The sequence below is a fragment of the Neophocaena asiaeorientalis genome, unplaced genomic scaffold, assembly GCF_003031525.2.
Source record: "Neophocaena asiaeorientalis asiaeorientalis breed wild unplaced genomic scaffold, Neophocaena_asiaeorientalis_V1.1 scaffold86, whole genome shotgun sequence".
NCBI lineage: Eukaryota > Metazoa > Chordata > Mammalia > Artiodactyla > Phocoenidae > Neophocaena > Neophocaena asiaeorientalis.
Window position 1 is genome coordinate 12,695,466 of NW_020175039.1, and position 20,183 is coordinate 12,715,648.

At 37.2% G+C, this 20,183-nt stretch overlaps 1 protein-coding gene across 1 annotated transcript in view; it reads right to left on the reverse strand.

Moving 5' to 3' along the window:
* Positions 1-2,707: 2,707 nt before the first annotated feature.
* The window catches only part of CPS1 (carbamoyl-phosphate synthase 1), a 140,413-nt gene continuing 122,937 nt past the window's right edge, over positions 2,708-20,183 (reverse strand). Inside the window, exons 31-38 of the mRNA XM_024763188.1 lie at positions 20,045-20,134; positions 18,435-18,605; positions 15,685-15,759; positions 13,010-13,108; positions 8,015-8,074; positions 7,166-7,278; positions 4,516-4,645; positions 2,708-3,787 (exon numbers count right to left, since the gene is read on the reverse strand). Of these exons, the coding sequence (XP_024618956.1) occupies positions 3,689-3,787; positions 4,516-4,645; positions 7,166-7,278; positions 8,015-8,074; positions 13,010-13,108; positions 15,685-15,759; positions 18,435-18,605; positions 20,045-20,134 (837 nt within the window). The 3' untranslated portion in view covers positions 2,708-3,688. The remainder of the gene's footprint in view (positions 3,788-4,515; positions 4,646-7,165; positions 7,279-8,014; positions 8,075-13,009; positions 13,109-15,684; positions 15,760-18,434; positions 18,606-20,044; positions 20,135-20,183) is intronic.

Here is a 20,183-nt window from a genome sequence, read left to right on the forward strand (position 1 = left end):
TGGTGTGTAATTACAGAGCACTTAACTGCATTCAGCCTTGGTTTGTTTCTCTGATAATTTCCACTTTCCCTGTTCAAGAAGCTGTGGACACTGTAGAAGCTGAGGTTCAAGTACCTGCAGCTGTTGAGATACATGAATGTAGTAGCTGTTTTTTAAAAAGTTTCCAGTAGGAATGCTGTTTAAGAGGAAAGTTTGACACAAGTACAGTTAAAATACTCTACTTACCTTTCCAAAGCTGTAAAATCCTACATCTCTAATTGGATCATTCTTTAGTCCTCTTTCTTCTTCATTTCACAAGCTGGCTGCGCTCCTTTACACCCCAATCAGTAGAGCTGGTCCTCCTTGCCCACTGTTGAATTCTCAGCATGGAAAATGCTAGTTTGATGTTTATTCAGCTCTACAGACATAGCCCGTATGTTGTCTGCACTGGTGATATATAACAGATTCAGAGGTTTTAAAATGTGTTAACCTGTTTGTATAAAAGAGTACAAATGTTCCAAAAGGACAAAGCCTTGTCAAATCTGAACACAAATCTGCTTTCATTTTCTTGCATTTCCCTCCGCCAACCAAACTACTGAATGCGTTATTTATTTGTGTTTAGTTCTTTCCTAAAATTTGGAACATTAGGAAACCCAAAGGTAACAAAAACAAAAATTAATATAATTTCATTTTCAGCACCTTGGAGAGAGTGTGTATCATCTTCCGTTTCCCCAAAACCCTTTATTTCAGGAACAAAAATATAGTGATTATTTAGAAACAGTACTGCTTGATTAATTATTACTACTCTTCTCATTTTATTGTATTTTACAAATAGCTTCTTCAAATTAATATAAAAATTGAGAGCCTTTATAAAATTTCCACGACACAAAACTATTACTTTGACCTTTTGGTACTTTCAGCAAGCAATTCTTTTGTTTCTAATTATGAGTTACTTTTCTAAATTGGTCACTAACTGCTTACTTTTGGTCAAAGTGTAATTTTTCTCTTCCTCTGAGTGTGTATATATACATGTGTATTTAGATAGATAGATACATGATAGATAGATACATGATAGATAGATGATTGATAGAGGATAGACAGAGAAAGCAATACTAAATCAAATGGGGTAAAATATTACCAATAGGCAAATCTGGGTAAAGGGTGTACTATTTTTATTTTTGCAAATTTTTAAGTGCAAAATTCTTTCCAAATAAAAAGTTTTAAAATTTCTATGTGGTTTAAACATGCATAACTAAGAATTCATTCTCAACCTCTCCCCATAGCTCTTTCTCTCCACACATGCCTTGAGCTCCAGGTATACCAGGCTGCTTGTAATTTCCTCAAATGAGTATGCTTATCCTCTAGTCTACCTGGAGAACTACAACACACTGTACAAGACAACACCTGAGACTATCTCCCCAGAAAAGCCTTTTCCTGATCTCTGCAAGCAAGTCTTTTCTTCACTGTGAGAAGTGATTTTTTTTTTAACATGTCTGTCTTCATTAAAATACAAGATATAAAAAAATGAAACTGCATTTTGTGTGACCCTGGGCATGTTAATTAACTTCTGGTGCTTCGGTTTATTTATAATATGGAGGTGACAGCACCTACTCATAGGGATATTTTGAGGATTAAATGGGTTAACTCATGTAAAGGACTTAGAACTACCTGAGCAATAGCAGATACTCCATAATGTTAGTTACTTATTATGGTTGTGCTGGTGGTGTGATGGTGCAAAGTAATACAGCATCAGAAAAGTACTAGAATAATAGGTGTAGGAGGGATCATAGTATATTCTACACTAAAACTTGAAGAAACTCATTAAATATTTTTAGGTGAATGAATCGATGATCAGGGAGTATATTAATATAATATTATGGGGAAGAAGTAAGGAAGATCTTGGGCTTCCCTGGTGGCGCAGTGGTTGAGAGTTCGCCTGCCGATGCAGGGGACACGGGTTCGTGCCCCGGTCCAGGAAGATCCCACATGCCGCGAAGCGGCTGGGCCCGTGAGCCATGGCCGCTGAGCCTGCACGTCCGGAGTCTGTGCTCCGCAACCGGAGAGGCCACAACAGTGAGAGTCCCGCGTACCACCAAAAAAAAAAGCAAAGTAAGGAAGGTCTCAACCACAATGATAACAAGAGGGAAAGAAGGGGAAAATAAATTTTAAAAACTTTCATGTAGATCTATATCAAGGGAAAGGATAAAAGCTATTATGTCATTATCTTAGAAATTTCACAAAGCCACGTTTTAGGTGGCATTTCTGGGATATGATATCACCACGGCCATTGGCACTATGTTTCAGACGATATGGATCAGCCTCTGACTGCGTTCAAGTGCTTTTCTCTGTGTTATGCAAGACGTTTTTTAAAAGTTTAGTTTACTATATATGTGTGGCAATCATTAGTCAGTGTGTGATTATAGCTGTATGTTTGAAAGGGTCCAGATCAAGGGTAGTATATAACTACATAAAAAGATAATAAATTTTTAATGAGATTTATAAGCAAGCTAGGGGAGGAGAAAAAAAAAGAGAAATGTAACAGTTTAAGCTTCATTAATTTTAATATTAATTTGTTCATATCCTATAGGGCTTTGAATAGAAAAAGTAAAAAAAGATATAATCTTGGCCCAAAACCCTGTTTCATCAGAGAAATGAACAGATTTTGTGTATCAATGTAAAAATAAATGAACACATAATAGCAAGAATACAACAAGAATACAACTGTCTGTTGATAGTATTTTATTTAAAAGTTCACAATTAGAGCGCTTGTAATAACACAAAAAGTTTAAAAGTGACAAAGGCTGACTGTAGGAAGGACTTTTCTTATATGTAGAAGGAACAAGGATCTTGTGCTTAAAATGTGTAAAACGCTCATCGCAGAGTGGGACTCAGTAGATCAACAGAATCTATAATCTGAAGGGAATGAACATAACTTCCAAGTTATTCCAAAGTTGGCAGGAAGGAGGGGGGGATTGCAGAGATGGCATAAATCTGAGGATTTCACTTGGCTCAGGTTACAAATCCAAAGGAAAACAAGAATAAACCACCTCAGCGGTATCCACCATCTGCTGACATACTACAAAACACAAAACTGCAAACCAGTGTCCTTTAAAGAAATCCATACTTTAAAGACCTCTGTCACACGTCTCAAATTCAGCACTGTGGGAGGGGATAAGGATATTCCTGGTTAAGCCAGAGAGAATGATGATTACAAAGAAGCAATACACAGACATCACGATGGAGGAGTTCATAAATTAAATCCATATTTCATTTTAACCATTTTTATAGTATTCTGCCTTTGTTAAAGTGTCCTGAGTATGGCAGATGGTATTTAAAAACAATGACAATAGTGTCCGTAAAGTGTATATAGAAAGAGTTCAGAAGATAGAGCAGCAACTTTTTCGACCTTGATCATCGTTAATCAGCACCATAAAATGTTAGCTGCAAAGAAGCATGTAGGTAAGCTTAGCACACCAAAAATAAGGCATTTAGTAAAGGAAGGAATTCTTGTGAAGGACTCTCTAAGTAAGGTTTTTAAAAAGTGACAACAATTTAATTGTGAAAGAAGAGAATGTTAAGGCATAACTAAGTAAACTGAAATAAACCTTGATATCAATATTCCTCTCTGGGAAAGAAAGTTGTGAATCAGTTTCTCTAGATAAAAAAGTGGCTTAGGTTGATTTAAGAATGGAGATGGGGCATCGTTTCTCTATGCCGCTTTCCCAGCACCGTACTGCCTGTAGTGGAAGAGACTCTTGGCGTCCACATTGCGAGATTTCTTCACAGCTTCCGCAAAAAGTTTGGTCACCTGAAAATATAAGGGTAGGAATCTTAGCAACGCATATGAAATGAAAGCGAATGTTTAATGAAGCAGGAGTGAAAAGTCACAGTTTCTGTTCCCAATTTTCAAAGGGGCAGGAGATGGAAGACACAAACATTTTTATTTAACGGGGACTTTCTCCTGTATCTCAGACCTCAACATGAATAAGCTTATTTCCCCCCACCCCCGATGGGGATTAAAACTGACTGAGGGGGAAAAAATACAATGGGCAGAAAGTTAACGAGTCTTGACAAACATTTCTTCTCCCTGTGATAAATTTGGTGGGTCATGTCCAAGTGGAAGGGAACATACCTCCTGCGATCATTTCCTGTGAACTGGACAAGTGTTTGCACTGTATCTGGATCTTCAATGATCATTAACCTGTTGCTTTTATGCGGTGGCTTTCATTTAGACACGATGGAATAAAAACTGTGTAACTTTATTCCATGCCACACCACACATGTTATTTAAAGGATAATTGTATGGGTAATGAGAGAACCATGGCTATCCATGGCTTCTGATTATCTCAACTCCTTGATCACCAACTGTCTCAGATAGGCCATGACCTACCAAAATAGACCATTATTTTAGATTCTATTTAGAAATTCTTCTCCATTCTGAAAGTTACAAGAAAGGGAGAAGAGAGATGTGCATTCTTAAGGGAGGCGCAGAAATAAAAACCCTCAGGCAGGCTATCTTTGAGAAAAAGAACATACCTGGAAATTAGTGAGGAGAGCAATTCCACTGTCAACAGCTGTCCTCCGAATCACATAATTATCATGGACAAATTTAGTGTTGTTATTGGGGAGGTTAATCACCAAGTCAATGCTGCCGTCTCTAATCAACCTGGAGGAATAAACAAAATAAACACAAGTTTGCAGGAGACTATGTATATTTTATAATTAGTTTTTCTAAATACTAATGTAAATTACTTCTCTTAACCATTCAAGTCCATTCCATACTGAGTTGATTGACACCTGCCCTCCCTTATTCCTAAGCAGATGTACAAATTACACACATTTGGGGGTTATAAATTTTTGTTGTGTTCTTGAAAGAATTCTGGTGAATGCCTAACTAATCGAATGGAAATACTTGTTTCTCTTTAAAATGCTATCTATCCATAGCAAGAACTAGTAATTTGATAGACAATTATTTATTTTACAGGAGGTGGTTCCTCCAGCACTGAAGGCCATTCGGCCCCCATACTCCCCCCTCAGATCAACTTTACTTCATTGCCTGTTTTCCAGTGCCTTAGCTGATGGTGTGGAAATACAGGTCGCCTGATTTTAAATTAAAACATTTCACATTCTGTTGCTGGGCTACTACACACACTAGGAGACATTTAATCAAAATGTCAAAAGCATGAAGTATTGTTTTACAAAGCCCTAAGGAGGGCATATAGCATCATTAGAAGTCTACTAAAGTCAGAACAATGTGCCCTTCTTTTATTAATTTGATAATAATTTAGGTTACTTTCTTAAGAGCCCTATCAAATAGTATATCACATAGAATTTGGTATGACTTAGCCATTCAGTAGGCTGTAACATCCTGTAGCACCTGAGAATTATCTCCCATGTACCCGTGCCACATAGCTCCATAAGTGTTGATGTAATGGTGTTCCTGAAGGCTCACGTAGTGTGCTGAAATAAATGTCTTACAAAACCTAGTGATGTACAGAATCCTAAAGATGCTACCAGAAAACTACTAGAGCTAATCAATGAATTTGGTAAAGTAGCAGGATTCAAAATTAATGTACAGAAATCTCTTGCATTCCTATACACTAATGATGAAAAATTAAGGAAACACTCCCATTTACCACTGCAACAGAAAGAATAAAATACCTAGGAATAAACCTACCTAAGGAGACAAAAGACCTGTATGCAGAAAACCATGACACTGATGAAAGAAATTAAAGATGATATAAACAGATGGAGAGATATACCATGTTCTTGGATTGGAAGAATCAACATTGTGAAAATGACTATACTATTGAAAGCATTATACAGATTAAACAGACCTAGAACAAAACATTTCATAATTTGTATGGAAACACAAAAGACCCCAAACAGCCAAAGCAATCTTGAGAAAGAAAAGCGGAGCTGGAGGAATCAGGCTCCCTGACTTCAGACTATGCTACAAAGCTACAGTAATCAAGATAGTATGGTACTAGCACAAAAACAGAAATATAGATCACTGGGACAGGATAGAAAGCCCAGATATAAACCCACACACCTATGGTCAGCATATCTTTGATAAAGGAGCAAAGAATATACAACGGAGAAAAGACAGCCTCTTCAATAAGTGGTGCTGGGAAAACTGGACAGCTACATGTAAAATAATGAAATTAGAACACTCCCTAACACTATACACAAAAATAAACTCAAAATGGATTAAAGACCTAAATGTAAGGCCAGACACTATAAACTCTTAGAGGAAAACATAGGCAGAACACTCTATGCCATAAATCACAGCAAGATCCTTTTTGACCCACCTCCTAGAGAAATGGAAATTAAAAACAAACAAATGGGACCTAATGGAACTTAAAAACTGTTGCACAGCAAAGGAAACCATAAACAAGATGAAAAGACAACCCTCAGAATTGGAGAAAATATTTGCAAATGAAACAACTGACAAAGGATTAATCTCCAAAATTTACAAGCAGCTCATGCAGCTCAATAACAAAAAAACAAACAACCCAATCCGAAAGTGGGCAGAAGACCTAAATAGACATTTCTCCAAAGAAGGTATACAGATTGCCAACAAACACATGAAAGAATGCTCAACATCATTAATCATTAGAGAAATGCAAATCAAAACTACAATGAGATATCATCTCACACCATAAGAATGGAATAACAACCAACCTGATCAAAGAATGGCAAATTAGGTAATACAATAGATGACATTACCATAGCACTCCCCCTAGTGTCCTGCATGCTGCAAGTCCTCAGTAAACTGACTGATTCATTGATGTACAACCTCAGTGAAATGCAGCTGAGCATTTTTGATATACACAATGTAAGTTTGCCATAAGATACAGAGTGCTGCATTACATTCTTCATGCCCATGATTCTCACCACTGAGATCCTGGTGTCAGTCAAGGAATGGATACTTACTAGGAGACATTTTGAGAGATGCTACATATCACCATGTACATATATGGAATTATGTGTTTTGTAGTAATAGCAAAGTTCATGAGAAGGAAGCTTTACTATCGTTCACCAATTTCACCATTTTAAATTGGATGACTAAGAAGACTTTTAGAAGACTTGCTATAGGGTAAGGTGATATATTTACATCACAATAGTTCCCAAAGTTAATCCTTCATCTGTTTTGCCATCTCAGAATATTCTGCCCAGTTCTTACTTTCTGATGGAAGAGAGGCTGGGATTCTGTCCTTCTTGAGACGGCCACGCCACTGGGGTGGCAGGGACATTGTTGGCATTGAGCCAGTCTGATGTGGCTTCCGTAGCAAAGAGCTGCATTTAAGATGGAAAAGTCGGTTACTGTATCACAGGGAAAGTTTTCACAGAACAAAGACACCCACTGGGACACACGTGTCATTTAAAGCATAGAGCAGAAAAAACTGCTGAATATGAGATGCAAAATGATGTCAGAAATAGAGATTTAGACTCAGCAACTAGAGTCATGGGCACTTTAAATATTTTTAAAATATTTGCAGTAAGAAAAAATTTAATAACCTCAATTGTAACTGCTTTTGTAGAGGAGAAAAATAAAGAGTTGTTGATGGCTGAAAATTCATTGTTATTAGGCCAACAAACCCTCATGACCACAGGTCCAATGAGCCTTGGGACTCATTCTGTTTTACAGAACCAGGCTTTGTGTGGGGATATTCAGGGCAAAGAAGTTTTGCCTGTAACTGTTAACACCTGGAAACTATGACTTCGTATGGAAACAGAAAATGGAAAAATGGAAAATATATGGAAACACATTGAAACTTTATCCCAATTCTGTGTATGCAAACCTCTCTAAGTTTTTAGCCAGCAAATTTTATTGTTTGTGGTAATTGTGTTAAAACTTAAAGCTAGTCTTTCTAATTAGTTTATTCCATTGACGTTTTGAAACTGTCAAGTTAGACATCTTTCAAGTGGAGAGGTTATATTTTGCGCTATTTTATTCGCTAATATTCTTCAGTATTCTTTTCTGCAGATAGAATGCTGACAGAAAACAACTTAAAAAATTAATACCACATACCTTGAAGCCTTCATTGTGTAATTGTTCAGCCACACCAAGGAATTGTGGACGGAATGATTGCTGAAATTAAAGGAATTTAACTGAATTCACTTTCCAGATATACATGTTATTCATTTAGTCATGCAATATGGCATTCTCTCATGTCATAAAAGGCAATGCCATGTGTTGCCAGGTGCTTTCTATTCAAAGATGACAAGTTTTATCCTTCTATTCTCCTTTAATGAGTATAACCTCTTACTTATTTTCCGATATAGATGAAATTCCATCCACATTGTCTTGCTTTCTACTGTCTTACTTCTTACCCCTCAAATTCCTTCACCCCCTATTTAATCCACTTAGTCTCTGCCTGTAGAATCAGATTCACCCCAGCTCTGGATGGACCCTTTTCCTGGTCAGGGAGAATTTAAAGTCACCTGGATTAGGCGCTCAGCACCAAGTCAGCCTTGTTGGATGTTTTGCTGTTCAACCCGTTCTAATTGCTGAATTCTAACTTTGGACTGCACTTCAATAACTAGGCCCTGTCCTAGTAGTTCATGCACCGTTCCCTACAATAAGTCAATCATTTGGAGCTCAGTTTGGCAAAGAGTAAAAGAATGGGCTCTGGAGTCACTAAGCTGCATTTCAAATACTGTCTGACCTGCAGATACCAGTCAGAACCTCATTATGGATCTGTTTCAGTGTTGTCCCCCAGGTGGAAAAGATAAACATCCGACATGACAGTATTGGCAGTTTCCAGCCAGGGAACTACTCTGCCTTCTGGTCTGGGGTGTTGGCTTTCATAGTCACATTATAAACTTCTATCAAACATGTATTGAACACTTGTGACACAAAATAGGCTCTCTACAAAAAGAAATTACAGCTGTCAGCTTGCATCTGAGTAGCCCCAGATTTAATAGCTGATTGAAAATACCTGGGTAAGAAACCATTTGTTACTAAAGGTGAAAAGTACAAGCTGATTTATTTCCTGGAAAACATTTATAAGGAAGAAAGTCTTTTAAAAATGATAAAAATAAATATTTCCTCTAATTATCATTTTCACATTAATCCAACTTCTGGCTACAGAACCAAAAGCCAAGTTAAGGCTGTGTCATGCCTGTGGACTCTACTGGGACGTCTGGATTGACAATGCTATGGTTGTTCCTAATGATTCTGTATTGAAGATAAAAGGTTATTCATGTCACTTGGAGTTGTCTTTTTCAAATAAAATGCTTGCTTTGTGTTCCTGGGCAATGCTGAAGCGCAGATGTCAGGATGGTACTCTTCACAAGCATCACTGAATAGCCCAATCAGAGGGGAAAATACAGTGAGGGCTCTTGATCTACTCTAGAGTAAATCATTTATTGTTAAAGGGTGTTCCAGAAAACTTCAAAACAAGGCAGATTGCCTACTCATAGCAACTAAAAATAAACCCTGATGGAAATATTGCAGGAAAGTCAAAGACGATTTTGTTGCCACATAAACCTACATTACGCCTTTCTTATATTAGGATCTATGCTTATGGAAAGGGTCTTGGTAGAGACACAGTACATATAATAGTTGACAAGGATCCTTTTTTTTTTTTTTTTTTTTTGCAGTATGCGGGCCTCTCACTGTTGTGGCCTCTCCCGTTGCGGAGCACAGGCTCCGGACGTGCAGGCTCAGTGGCCATGGCTCACGGGCCTAGCCACTGTGCGGCATGTGGGATCTTCCCAGACCAGGGCACAAACCTGTGTCCCCTGCATCAGCAGGCGGACTCTCAACCACTGCACCACCAGGGAAGCCTGACAAGGATCCTTTGACAAAATCTAAATCTTGATTTTTTTTTTTCCCTAAGTCCTAGTTACGCAAGATTGATGTCATGAATATTTCAAACTTCCCAAGTAATTTGACCATAGGATTAACTTTGAGAAGGCAGAAACAGAGGGTCTCTGTGTGTGAAGGAGTAGGGTAGGAAAGAGAAAAAAAGAAAAATTAGGAACACTGAAATATAACTAATGAGCATGTACACACACATACACACACACACACACGATCTATTTGCTAAATGTTGAGTCGTGGTTGATACTTGCTAGTGATAAATTAAAATTTGAAATATGTGTTAAACTACCAACAATAAGAAAAAATGTTTCCCGGCTCAGCGTCCCTTTTGCCTTTCCTCCATATTTCTCTTTTCCCCCAATTTTCTCTTGCAACCTGCTGTGAAAAGTTAGAGGTAAGGTTTCTTCCATTAAATCTTTCTACTCATAGCAGGTAGCTGGGTCAGGGTGCGGCAATGATGAGAAAAGAAGACCTTTACTTCAAATAAATGTTATAGATGTTGACCAATCTCCCCATATATACATGAAGGAATAATAAAGCAAATTAACTGCGACAGTGCTGGCTACCAGGGCTCTTCTGTGTTTGAAGTCTACATAACATCATGCTAAATGAATGTTTATCTCAGGAAATCAAAATGCAATGGTGGACTTTCTTTCTTAGTACATAACTCAACGAAATTTCTTCTCTTGTATTTACTGGCCTTAACCCTGTTTATATATTAGCAGTACTATTTTAGGTCCTTTTCAGTTCTGACTTTATGTATTTGTATGAATTTATATGAATTCTTCTGTCTAAGTGGAATCATGTTAAATAAAATGTGTTTTTTTAAGCATAATGTATCCTGAAATATGGAATTATAATTACTTTATCCACAGTTAATATGAAGCTTAGGTAGATTTGTTCCCATTCTGCCTAAGAAGATGTCCAGTGAGTTTTAGCTATTAACTCTAGGGTTAGTATATTCTGTCATATTGTTCAGTTAAATTTGTGATTATCCTTTTTAAAGAAATCACTATAAATGAAAATCCTCCATATAATAATGAAGAGATTATACACTGACTGTTGGTGATGGCAGCTTTTCTTTGCCTCCCATATAAAGTAGGTTAGAAAATGATTTTTGCATATCTCTAGAGGCTTAGAGTCTTAATGATCAATTTTACCACAGCTGCAAATATTTTATTAAATATAACTTTATTATTAAATATTTCTTTAAATATACTTTTTAAGTTCTGTAATTAAAATACATATATATTTAAATTCCTTACATTATGTATGCATGCACAGGGAGAAAGTTCTTTGCAAAAATTCATGTAGCTGCTGGAACACTGATATCTTTAAAAAAGAATACACTGAAAGGTAAAACTTAAATGGACAAAACCTCATTGCTTTAAGAAAACTTTTTTTTCCCTACAAACCCCCTTTTTTCCCTACAAAGCAAAAATTCTGTTCACTGATGCCAAAATCACACTAGTACTTCATGGGGATCAAATTAATTTTTGCTTTACATTTCCCTGCAGCACTGGAACCAAACAAGGCACTATTTTATACATCACTGCCTTCTTAAAGTGGTATTTTAAAATGTTAGCACTATTCTGATTAGTTGTGAGGACAGGGACTAAGGGCATGGTCTCCTCTGGATGCCCCCAGGTCTCACATTAAACTTTAAGCCATAACTAGAAGTTGGAGAAATACTCTTATACTTGTGACTTAATAATACTTAATACCCATTATAATGTGATGAGTCTCTCATATGGTGTGATGTGTCTCTGAACTGCCATTAAGCTTCGCAATTGCAATTCATCTTGTTAGCTTCTGTTCTAACTGTTCACCATCGCCCTTCTGGCACCTTTATGAAGCAAAATCCCAGTTTAGTCTTTGCAGAAACTTCTCCAAAGCCGCTACCCATCCAGTCTCCAGAGACTAATTTGCTGATATTAAGGCACTCTAATGCGACAGCATCTCTAACAATTACCCACTGATTTGAAAATACCTGGTATTATTCTAATTATATTTTTATTGATTTGTATGTAACCATGCAGGATTTGAAATTATTAAAAGTATGGCAGGGGTGATATATAAAACCATCCATTGTTATTATAGGCTCCAAGAATTACTAACCTCAAATGAAAGTGAATGATCAGTTGGGAAACATCTAGTATTTTTCAGGAAATTTATAAACAAACAGTTTGTACACTCTTGTAATAATATTCCAAGGAGTAATAAGAGTTTCCTGGCTCCCATTTTGCCCTAAGATTTACATTTGACTTGCAATAGTAAACTAATAATGTCCTTCTCACTGTATGAAGATATTCACGTATAATTACTTCACCCTGCTTTGACTTAGAAGGTTTACTAAGTAACAATATTTCAAGAACTTCCACAGTACACTGTGGGATGTGCTGACTTTCTTAAGCCCATTAAGTCACTGCCCTTTAAGAACTTTCAATTCGTCTTGGAGTGTCAGGCTAAGAAAATTTCTCAAATAATGCCCATGTCTTCTTCAACTTTGAATCTTTGACATTTAGTAGAAATTGAAATGTGAATGAATGAATGTAAGGAAGGAAGGAACAGAGGTCAGGAGGGGATAATACTGACTTCAGTTTGGGATGTGCTGTGTTTGAGACATCCAGATAGAGGTATCCAGCAAATTGTTGGAAACAGGGGATGGCTGAGGATAAAGATTTAAAGTTGATAGTTTTAGATGGAGTGGATACCACAGACATGAATGAGCTGGCAAAGGAGAAAGTCAAGAGAAAGAACTAGACACAGACATAGATACAGACTCAGAAAAAGAGTTGAGACCCAACCTTATGGAAAGCCTAGGTTCAGAGGCTAAGGAGGTAGAACTAAGAATAAAAATATAGAAAAGATGTAACCAAAGAGTAGAATAGAATCCTTTTGAAGTTACCCTAAATCCTGTTCAGGATAAGTATCACTTCACTAGATATTTTTTTCTTTTCTTTCTTCCTTTTTTTTTTTAGTTGTTTATTCACTTATTTGTGTTGGCTGCTGCAATGAGAAAAGGCAAAAATCAGGGAACAGACAGAGTACAAATGTCCGTTCTTTCTAGAAGTTGCTGGGGTCTTTTTAGTGGAACTTTAAACAAATCTCCCCTCTTCTATACCACCATTAAGGTCATTTCCCCCACCAACTCCCAGCATGCGCCCACAGGCATGCATACAACCACACACCACTTACCTGAATTCCAATCAGGATGCCTTTCTGGGGTATCTTAAATCCTGTGGAAAGCATTGCCTTTAGGAATGCGGTATGAATACCTTCACCAAAGCAAGCCACCTGTTTAGAATAAATGAAAAAAATAAAGTAAAAGAAAGCAAATGATAGTCACCCAACCTTACCAAAAAACAAACACAGATGAAAAGTCAGAGACTCCTATGCTAGACTTTATTGAGTTACCCAAGGACCATGTAATCTGAATCCAGGGATTAAAAATCTGGCTAGGGCAGACGTATCTTGTGTTTTTAATTAAGCATAATGAATAAATAAGCAATTCTTTCTCTATCCAACAACACTCCATGGAGCAACGCAACTGGATTCTACTGTGAGATATCTGGATACAAATTATAGCTTCTGGCCCATAATATGGTGAGTTACCAAATGTTAATGCAACTTAACGTTTAAATAACGGTATATGTCTTGTATGCTATGCAACAGGGCATGAATTCATGGGTCAGTAGCACAAATGAATAACTGCTGGTCAATCAATTAGGAGTCGTTTCATATGTATGAGAAAGCCTTCAGAGAAATTCAATAAATCTATGAAAATCTCAAAGGAACTTGTTCTTTTATTATTATTATTGTTTTCATAAAATGAACCAAAATACCTTGCTACTAGTCCTGAATATTATAGCCTAAAGTAAAAAATATTCCAAATTAACATATAATGTTGGGATATACAGAGGCTTCCCCTAGGGTAACTGTGCTACAATATAACTACAAGTCGAACGCCCACACTAACTACAGAACAAGTGGTATATCTGAGCATGACAGGACTAGATTCTGCCATGCACATCATCATTTGGCACGGGTACAGAACCACCATTAGAGTAAATAACACTGATGGCTAAATTCATTCTTTAAGCAAATGACTACCTTACTGTCAAAGGAAAGTTCTCATGACTATGATTTTCAGTTGATCACCAGTACATGCTGCTTTTTACTCTACAGTGAACATTTTCTTTGGTCAAGAACTGGCTAACCAAATTAGTAATGTCACCCTAAGCTAACAGAACCCAAACCATACTGAAAGAACCTGGGCAATTCCATCATAAGTGCATATACAACCCACAAGAGGTTTCAGCAGTTTTCTACAAATAACATAAAAAGTAGTTAAATATGTAAGTAAAGATTAGGACTAACATTCCCACCTCACCACTAGGAAAGCTAAAGGTTTATTTAATCCCACAACAAGCCATTTTAACACTGAAAATGTCTCTGAAGCATAACTGAGATTTCACTAAGCTAGAATTATTATGATGATTTCAGTTATAGAACAGAACTTGTAATACTGTACTTAGTGACACTTGGAAATATGACTCTAATGGAAGAAGAATTATCTCTCTGTACTTCTGAAACAGATATAAGTAAGGGGGAGCTGAATTTCTAATTCTCTCATATTTTCACATTTCAACAACTCCAATAACGTATGTCTGGAGGCAGAATGGACATAGATACAGTACTGAAAATAGATTTGTCACACTAGAGAAAACAGCATGAAGGAAAACAGATCTCTCCCTGATGTGAATCCTGAGCTGGCTGAAAACAGCCCTGCTACTGAGTGACCAAGGGATCATGATGAATATCAGAGTAGCTCCTTAAACAGCAGAGAAATGTAATGTAAGTCCCTTGTTTTCAAGTTAGGTTTTCTCATCTATTAAATTAACAGAAGCAGCAAAGGAGCTAAGAGAAGGCAATCATCAGTCCAAATACGAACAAGATAGCCATTTATTCCTCACTGCCTCCCTTCCTGTTTCACTTGGCTACTCATCACAGATCTTGCTTGCAACCAGGCAACCATATAAAATATCACGTATATGTTGCAATTAGGTATTTTCCCCTTTCAGATTTTCCTCAACACCAAGAGGAAACAATGACGCCTTCCAGTCTGATGTTGCCACCCCCATGGGCACTGATGAGAATCTGAAGGCTGTACCTAGTAAGTCTGTCAAGGGCTAGGTGATTCATAAAATGTCCTGGCACTAACATGTAGGGAACTCTCTGGTATCTGACAGCTTTCTACAAGAAACACATTTCACATTCTTAAAGAAACCTTCAGCTGACAGAGTCCTCAACACAAGTGAAGAGGGACATCCAGTGGCCAGTCCCACTATAGTTTTTAGATAATCCCCAAGAAGTTAAAGTTGCTTTTAAAGTGGTTCTGGGATTTTGCAAATATCTGCAGATCCCAAAATATTTTGGCCCCATTATCTTTCTGCTGCTGTACATTCATTCCACATATTGCTAGTAAAATCTCGATGATCTAATTTCATAGTAGCAAGGAAAGTTAGAGGGAGCAAGAGGTGCTGTTACAGAGAGATCTGAGAACCTTAAAATAAAAATACCTGGCAGATATTTACCTAGACATCTAGAGGAATATTTGAAAGATGTTCTCAATGTGTAATGTGGAAGTGAATGACACATGTTGAAATATAAGTGAGAATTTAGACTCTGGGCTACAAGAGTCAAAGATTTTTCCTCAGCTCAAAATGCCTAAGTCCTTTCAGACTTAACTCTGATAGCAAAAGAAGTATCCCACTAACTACTTACTAACTTGCTTTACTATATTCAGATCATAAAAGCATAGATTTCAAAGTAGATTTAATAAAAGTGGTCATGGATCATTAACTAGTTACCTCTCCAGTAGAAGCCATCTCACAACGCAGAATGGGGTCAGCGTCTCTCAACCGGGGCCAAGAAAACATTGGAGCCTGTCAAAAACAACAGGTAGGAAAAATACGTTGAGAGAAGGGTATAAAACGTATAAACGAGGATAAAAATATTTAGTGAATCATCTCTCATAGGGTTCATTTAGGCTACAGTAGACATGTAAAAAATTTCTTTGGTCCAAGCGTCTGACTTGAAAAGTGGCTTTAAACCTCTGTTCCAGGAATTTCTTGAGCTTTGGGCCAAAAATTGGGTTAAATAATCACAAATTATTTCTGTAAATAGGGCCCCAGTGACCTGTCTAGGCCAGTGTTTCTAATCTGGCTTACACATATTCTTACTGGAGTGATTTCAAATGAAGTATATTGGGCACTGGTCTCCCCAGACAGAGTTCAAACACACTTTTTCCTTGGTAGGCTTCTGAAACATTCCTCTTCTTGTTCTGATTATTTGGACTTGCAACAAGCCACACTGCCAGAAAGGTCTGTCTGCAAGCTGACTTCTGAGACATTAAACTGCTGTTGATACCTCTTTAAAAGCTTTGAAAAACATTCTGCTTGGGAACACTTTTGCCCAGAACTTTCATATGAACTAGAACATAGATAGCAGTGCTTCCTTTTCATTTATTTTACCAATGCAATTCACTAAGAATCGAATTCTTGTTTCTTGCATATATCCATTTATCTAGCCTAGACTATACATCTTTGATTCTGGTACCCCTCTAAGTCATCATGGGAATTCTAGCTTGGGGTCATTTCACTGGGTCATCCTAAGTCAAGTTATCATATATTCCTGCCCTCTAGCCTCTCTCTATCTCATCTGTTGATATCCATCCACCTCACTAGGACTATATTAAGATTGACTTTGAATAAGTAATTTGACAAAAAAAGTCAAGATTCATGCACAAGGATAACTAGGAAAGAAGTAAACTGAAAGATACAGTGCATTTCGAAAAATTCATATCTACCCCTCAGTATTGTTATTAGTTGGAAATTATTTCATACACATATGTGTGTGTATGTGTGTGTATATTCCTGTGGTTAAGAATAAAGAAACATGAATTTGAAATTCATATATACAATTTCCAGTGGAAAAATACTTTTCGGGGCCTTCTTCTTATTGGTCTCAAACAGTAAAATCCTATGTACACATATTCCCACTGAAAGCTTTTAACAATTTATGTTGTGTCACAGCTTCCAGGAATAAAATGTTACCCTCCCCCAACATAAGAGGTGACATTCCATCCCAGTGCACTATAAAATCCAAGGCATCCTAAATTTTTAACTTAAATAAGATTAATAAATATTTTTTGATTTATAGCTTCAACTTAAAACTTCCACTGTAAAAGTCAGAAGTCAGAGTCTCAGCTGTAACACAATTATGGTTGAGGTCACTAGTACACATAAGAGTGGAAACCTGCGAAGGCATCCAAAGTACGTAAATGTCACATAAATATATTATACAATATAAATTAATTTTTTGTATGCTTACCTAAAGAATTCAAATAATTTACATAATATCTCACTAATCCTCATAATGTCCAGTGAGGTAGTTAAAGGTCACTATTATAAATACCCTGTTCGTGGGTATACTGAGGCAGCTAGAGGAACACAATGGATTTATGATAAAGTTCTTATTCAAAATATACACATATACAGGCGTATCTTGTTTTATGAGGCTTTGCTTTATTGCACTTCACAGATACTGCAATTTTTACAAATTGAAGGTTTGTAGCAACCCTACATTGAGCAAGTCTATTGGCACCATTTTTTCCAACAGCATTTACTCACTTCATGTCTCTGTGTCACATTTTGGTAGTTCTCACAGTATTTCAAATTTTTTCATTATTATTATATTTGTTATGGTGACCTGCGATCGGTGACCATTGATGTTACTGTTGCAAAAAGATTATGACTCACCAAAGGCTCAGATGATGATTAGTATTTTTCAGTAATAAAGTGGTTTTTAATTAAGGTATGCACATTGTTTCTTGAGACATAATGCTATCGCACACTTAACAAACTACAGTACAGTGTGAATATAACTTTTATATGGACAGGGAAGCCAAAAATATTGTGTGGTGGTCTGGAACCGAACCCACAATATCTCCAAGGCATGCCTGTATTTGAAGTTAGTGAACAAACCTTAAATTTTCCTGGTCACTCTTCATAAAGGTGCCATCAATTTCATTGCCCTCACAGTACCACTGTGAAAATATTCTGCCACTAGAGAAAATAGGAACTAAGCCAAGGCAGTAAACGTTTAACCAACACCACAAGGTAACGCTTTTACAAGATTCATGCATTCCTGAAGTCTTGGCACAACTGAAGCCTTATCCCAAGAAGATATGTTCAGAATTTCTGTCTACCAACTAAACTGGCAGCATTATGCATCAGCTTCATAAATGTAGTTTATAAGTCACTCAGCTAGTTGGTTTTGAAGTTATGTAATTCTAAATATTATTTTAATTTTTGAAATGCATAATAGTACACATAAAGTTGCCTGTATAGCAACTGCACTGCTATACATTGCAATATGCTATACATGCATTGCAATGCTATACACTGCATCGCAACTGCATTCAAAGCAAACATCGTAATCCCCTAGTCTAGCACTTCAGTTACAAGGTTCAGAACGTATCAAGATTATTTCTGATGAAAAATTATTCCTTTCATTTCTTTGGAACTTAAAAAATGACTAAGATTTTTGAAAATATTACCTTAATTGCAACATACTCAGCAGGAATTATAGGATGCTCCAATGTTGGAAGGAGTTTCTCATCAATGTTCTCTCCAATCATCACCTTGGTGGCCACATCAATGAAGTCTACCCCAAGGGTCTTGGAAACAAAGGGGAAGGATCGAGAAGCTCTCAGGTTACACTCAATCACCTGGAGAGATAACAAAATTCAAAAGAAGAGGAAGGATGATGAGAGACAATGATAATATTAATATGCTCCTGGCCACTTTGGTTTCAGCTGTTACTGGGGCCCAGTCTTGCTTTGCCAGCCTCTTCCTTTTCTCCCCACTGCTTGACTTTTGCTAACTGGTTTCCTTTCAGTCAGTATCCTTGAACTCTGACTTTTTCCCATCCCCGTTCCACAATTCCATCCCCACACACTCTTGACAGATTTGTTTTAATGCAGAGTTCAGATAATGCCACGGCCCTACTAGAAAGCCTTCAGTGGATTTCTACTGGCCATGAGATTAATGTCTAGCCCTTGAAAGACTTCTATCCTCTTGCCTCTATGTTATCTTGTACCACTTTCCTGGCCCCAGTCTTTCTTTCTAAGTTTACCTTCCATGATTTCCCTGGAAAAATAATAAACTGAGCTAGTCATCATCAGCTGGTCATTGATAAATTGAACTAGTCACTATCTCCTAAAATGCGCCAAATTTACCCATACATATTGTATGTGTACTGTCCTTTCTATCTTCCTTTACTTGTCAAAATTCCAGCTATTCTTTAAGACCCAGCTCAAATTACAAAATCTTCCTTGAAATCTTTTATGATCCACCCCAAATCAGGCATATGACAGTCAAATACATGCTCATACACATATGTGCAGGCACACAGACATACAGACAGACAGACACACACACACACACACACACACACACACACACACACACACACACACTAATAGATAGGCTCTCTCTGTTCTGTGCCTCCAATACCACTTTACTTGTACATTCCTTCTAGCAGCTATTATATTCTGACTTACGTTATAGTCATCTATAAATTCATCTTCTCCTCAGTTCTCACTAAATCGTGGATCTTTGAGAGCAGAGACTGGGCTCTATACGTCTCTGTAGCCACCTTATGACTTTGCATAGTAGGTGAGGAATCAATATTGGTTACTGATTAGTTACATTAAATAAACTAACTTAACTAAGACTAACCTAGTTGACTTAACATTTTTTATTTTTTTGGTAAATGGTATCCAAAACAGCTTTCTTCTCTGAGAAAGGAGTAAAGTAGACTTCAGTACATGTAATTTATGACTATTTTACAGTAACCTGGACAGATTACTTTATGATAGTTACTGCATCCATATATATTGTACTGAAGATGGCAGTCAGTGATCTTCTTTCCAGTGGATCAGAGTGCTTTTCAAAGCTGTGACTGACATATCAATGCCACCAAGAGCCAGTGCTTTCAAACAAGGCAGGCATTATGTGCTGTGCAACTCCCATACTCAGTCACAACCAGCTGCAGGGGTCTCAGCTGCTCTGTGGCAGTGTTCACAGAGAAGAGTACCAGAGGGACACAAACCAACATGACATAACACAGCAGTGGTGTCCTCTCAAACACCTTGGCATTTCTTACCAAGACCTCATTTCCTTTGACAAGAAACTGGACGTTGAATGGGCCAGAGATGGCAAAAGCCTTTGCTATCTTCCAGGTAGCATCCTTCACCTAGATAAAAAGGACAATGATACAGTGCTAAAGAACATTCCTTAGTTTA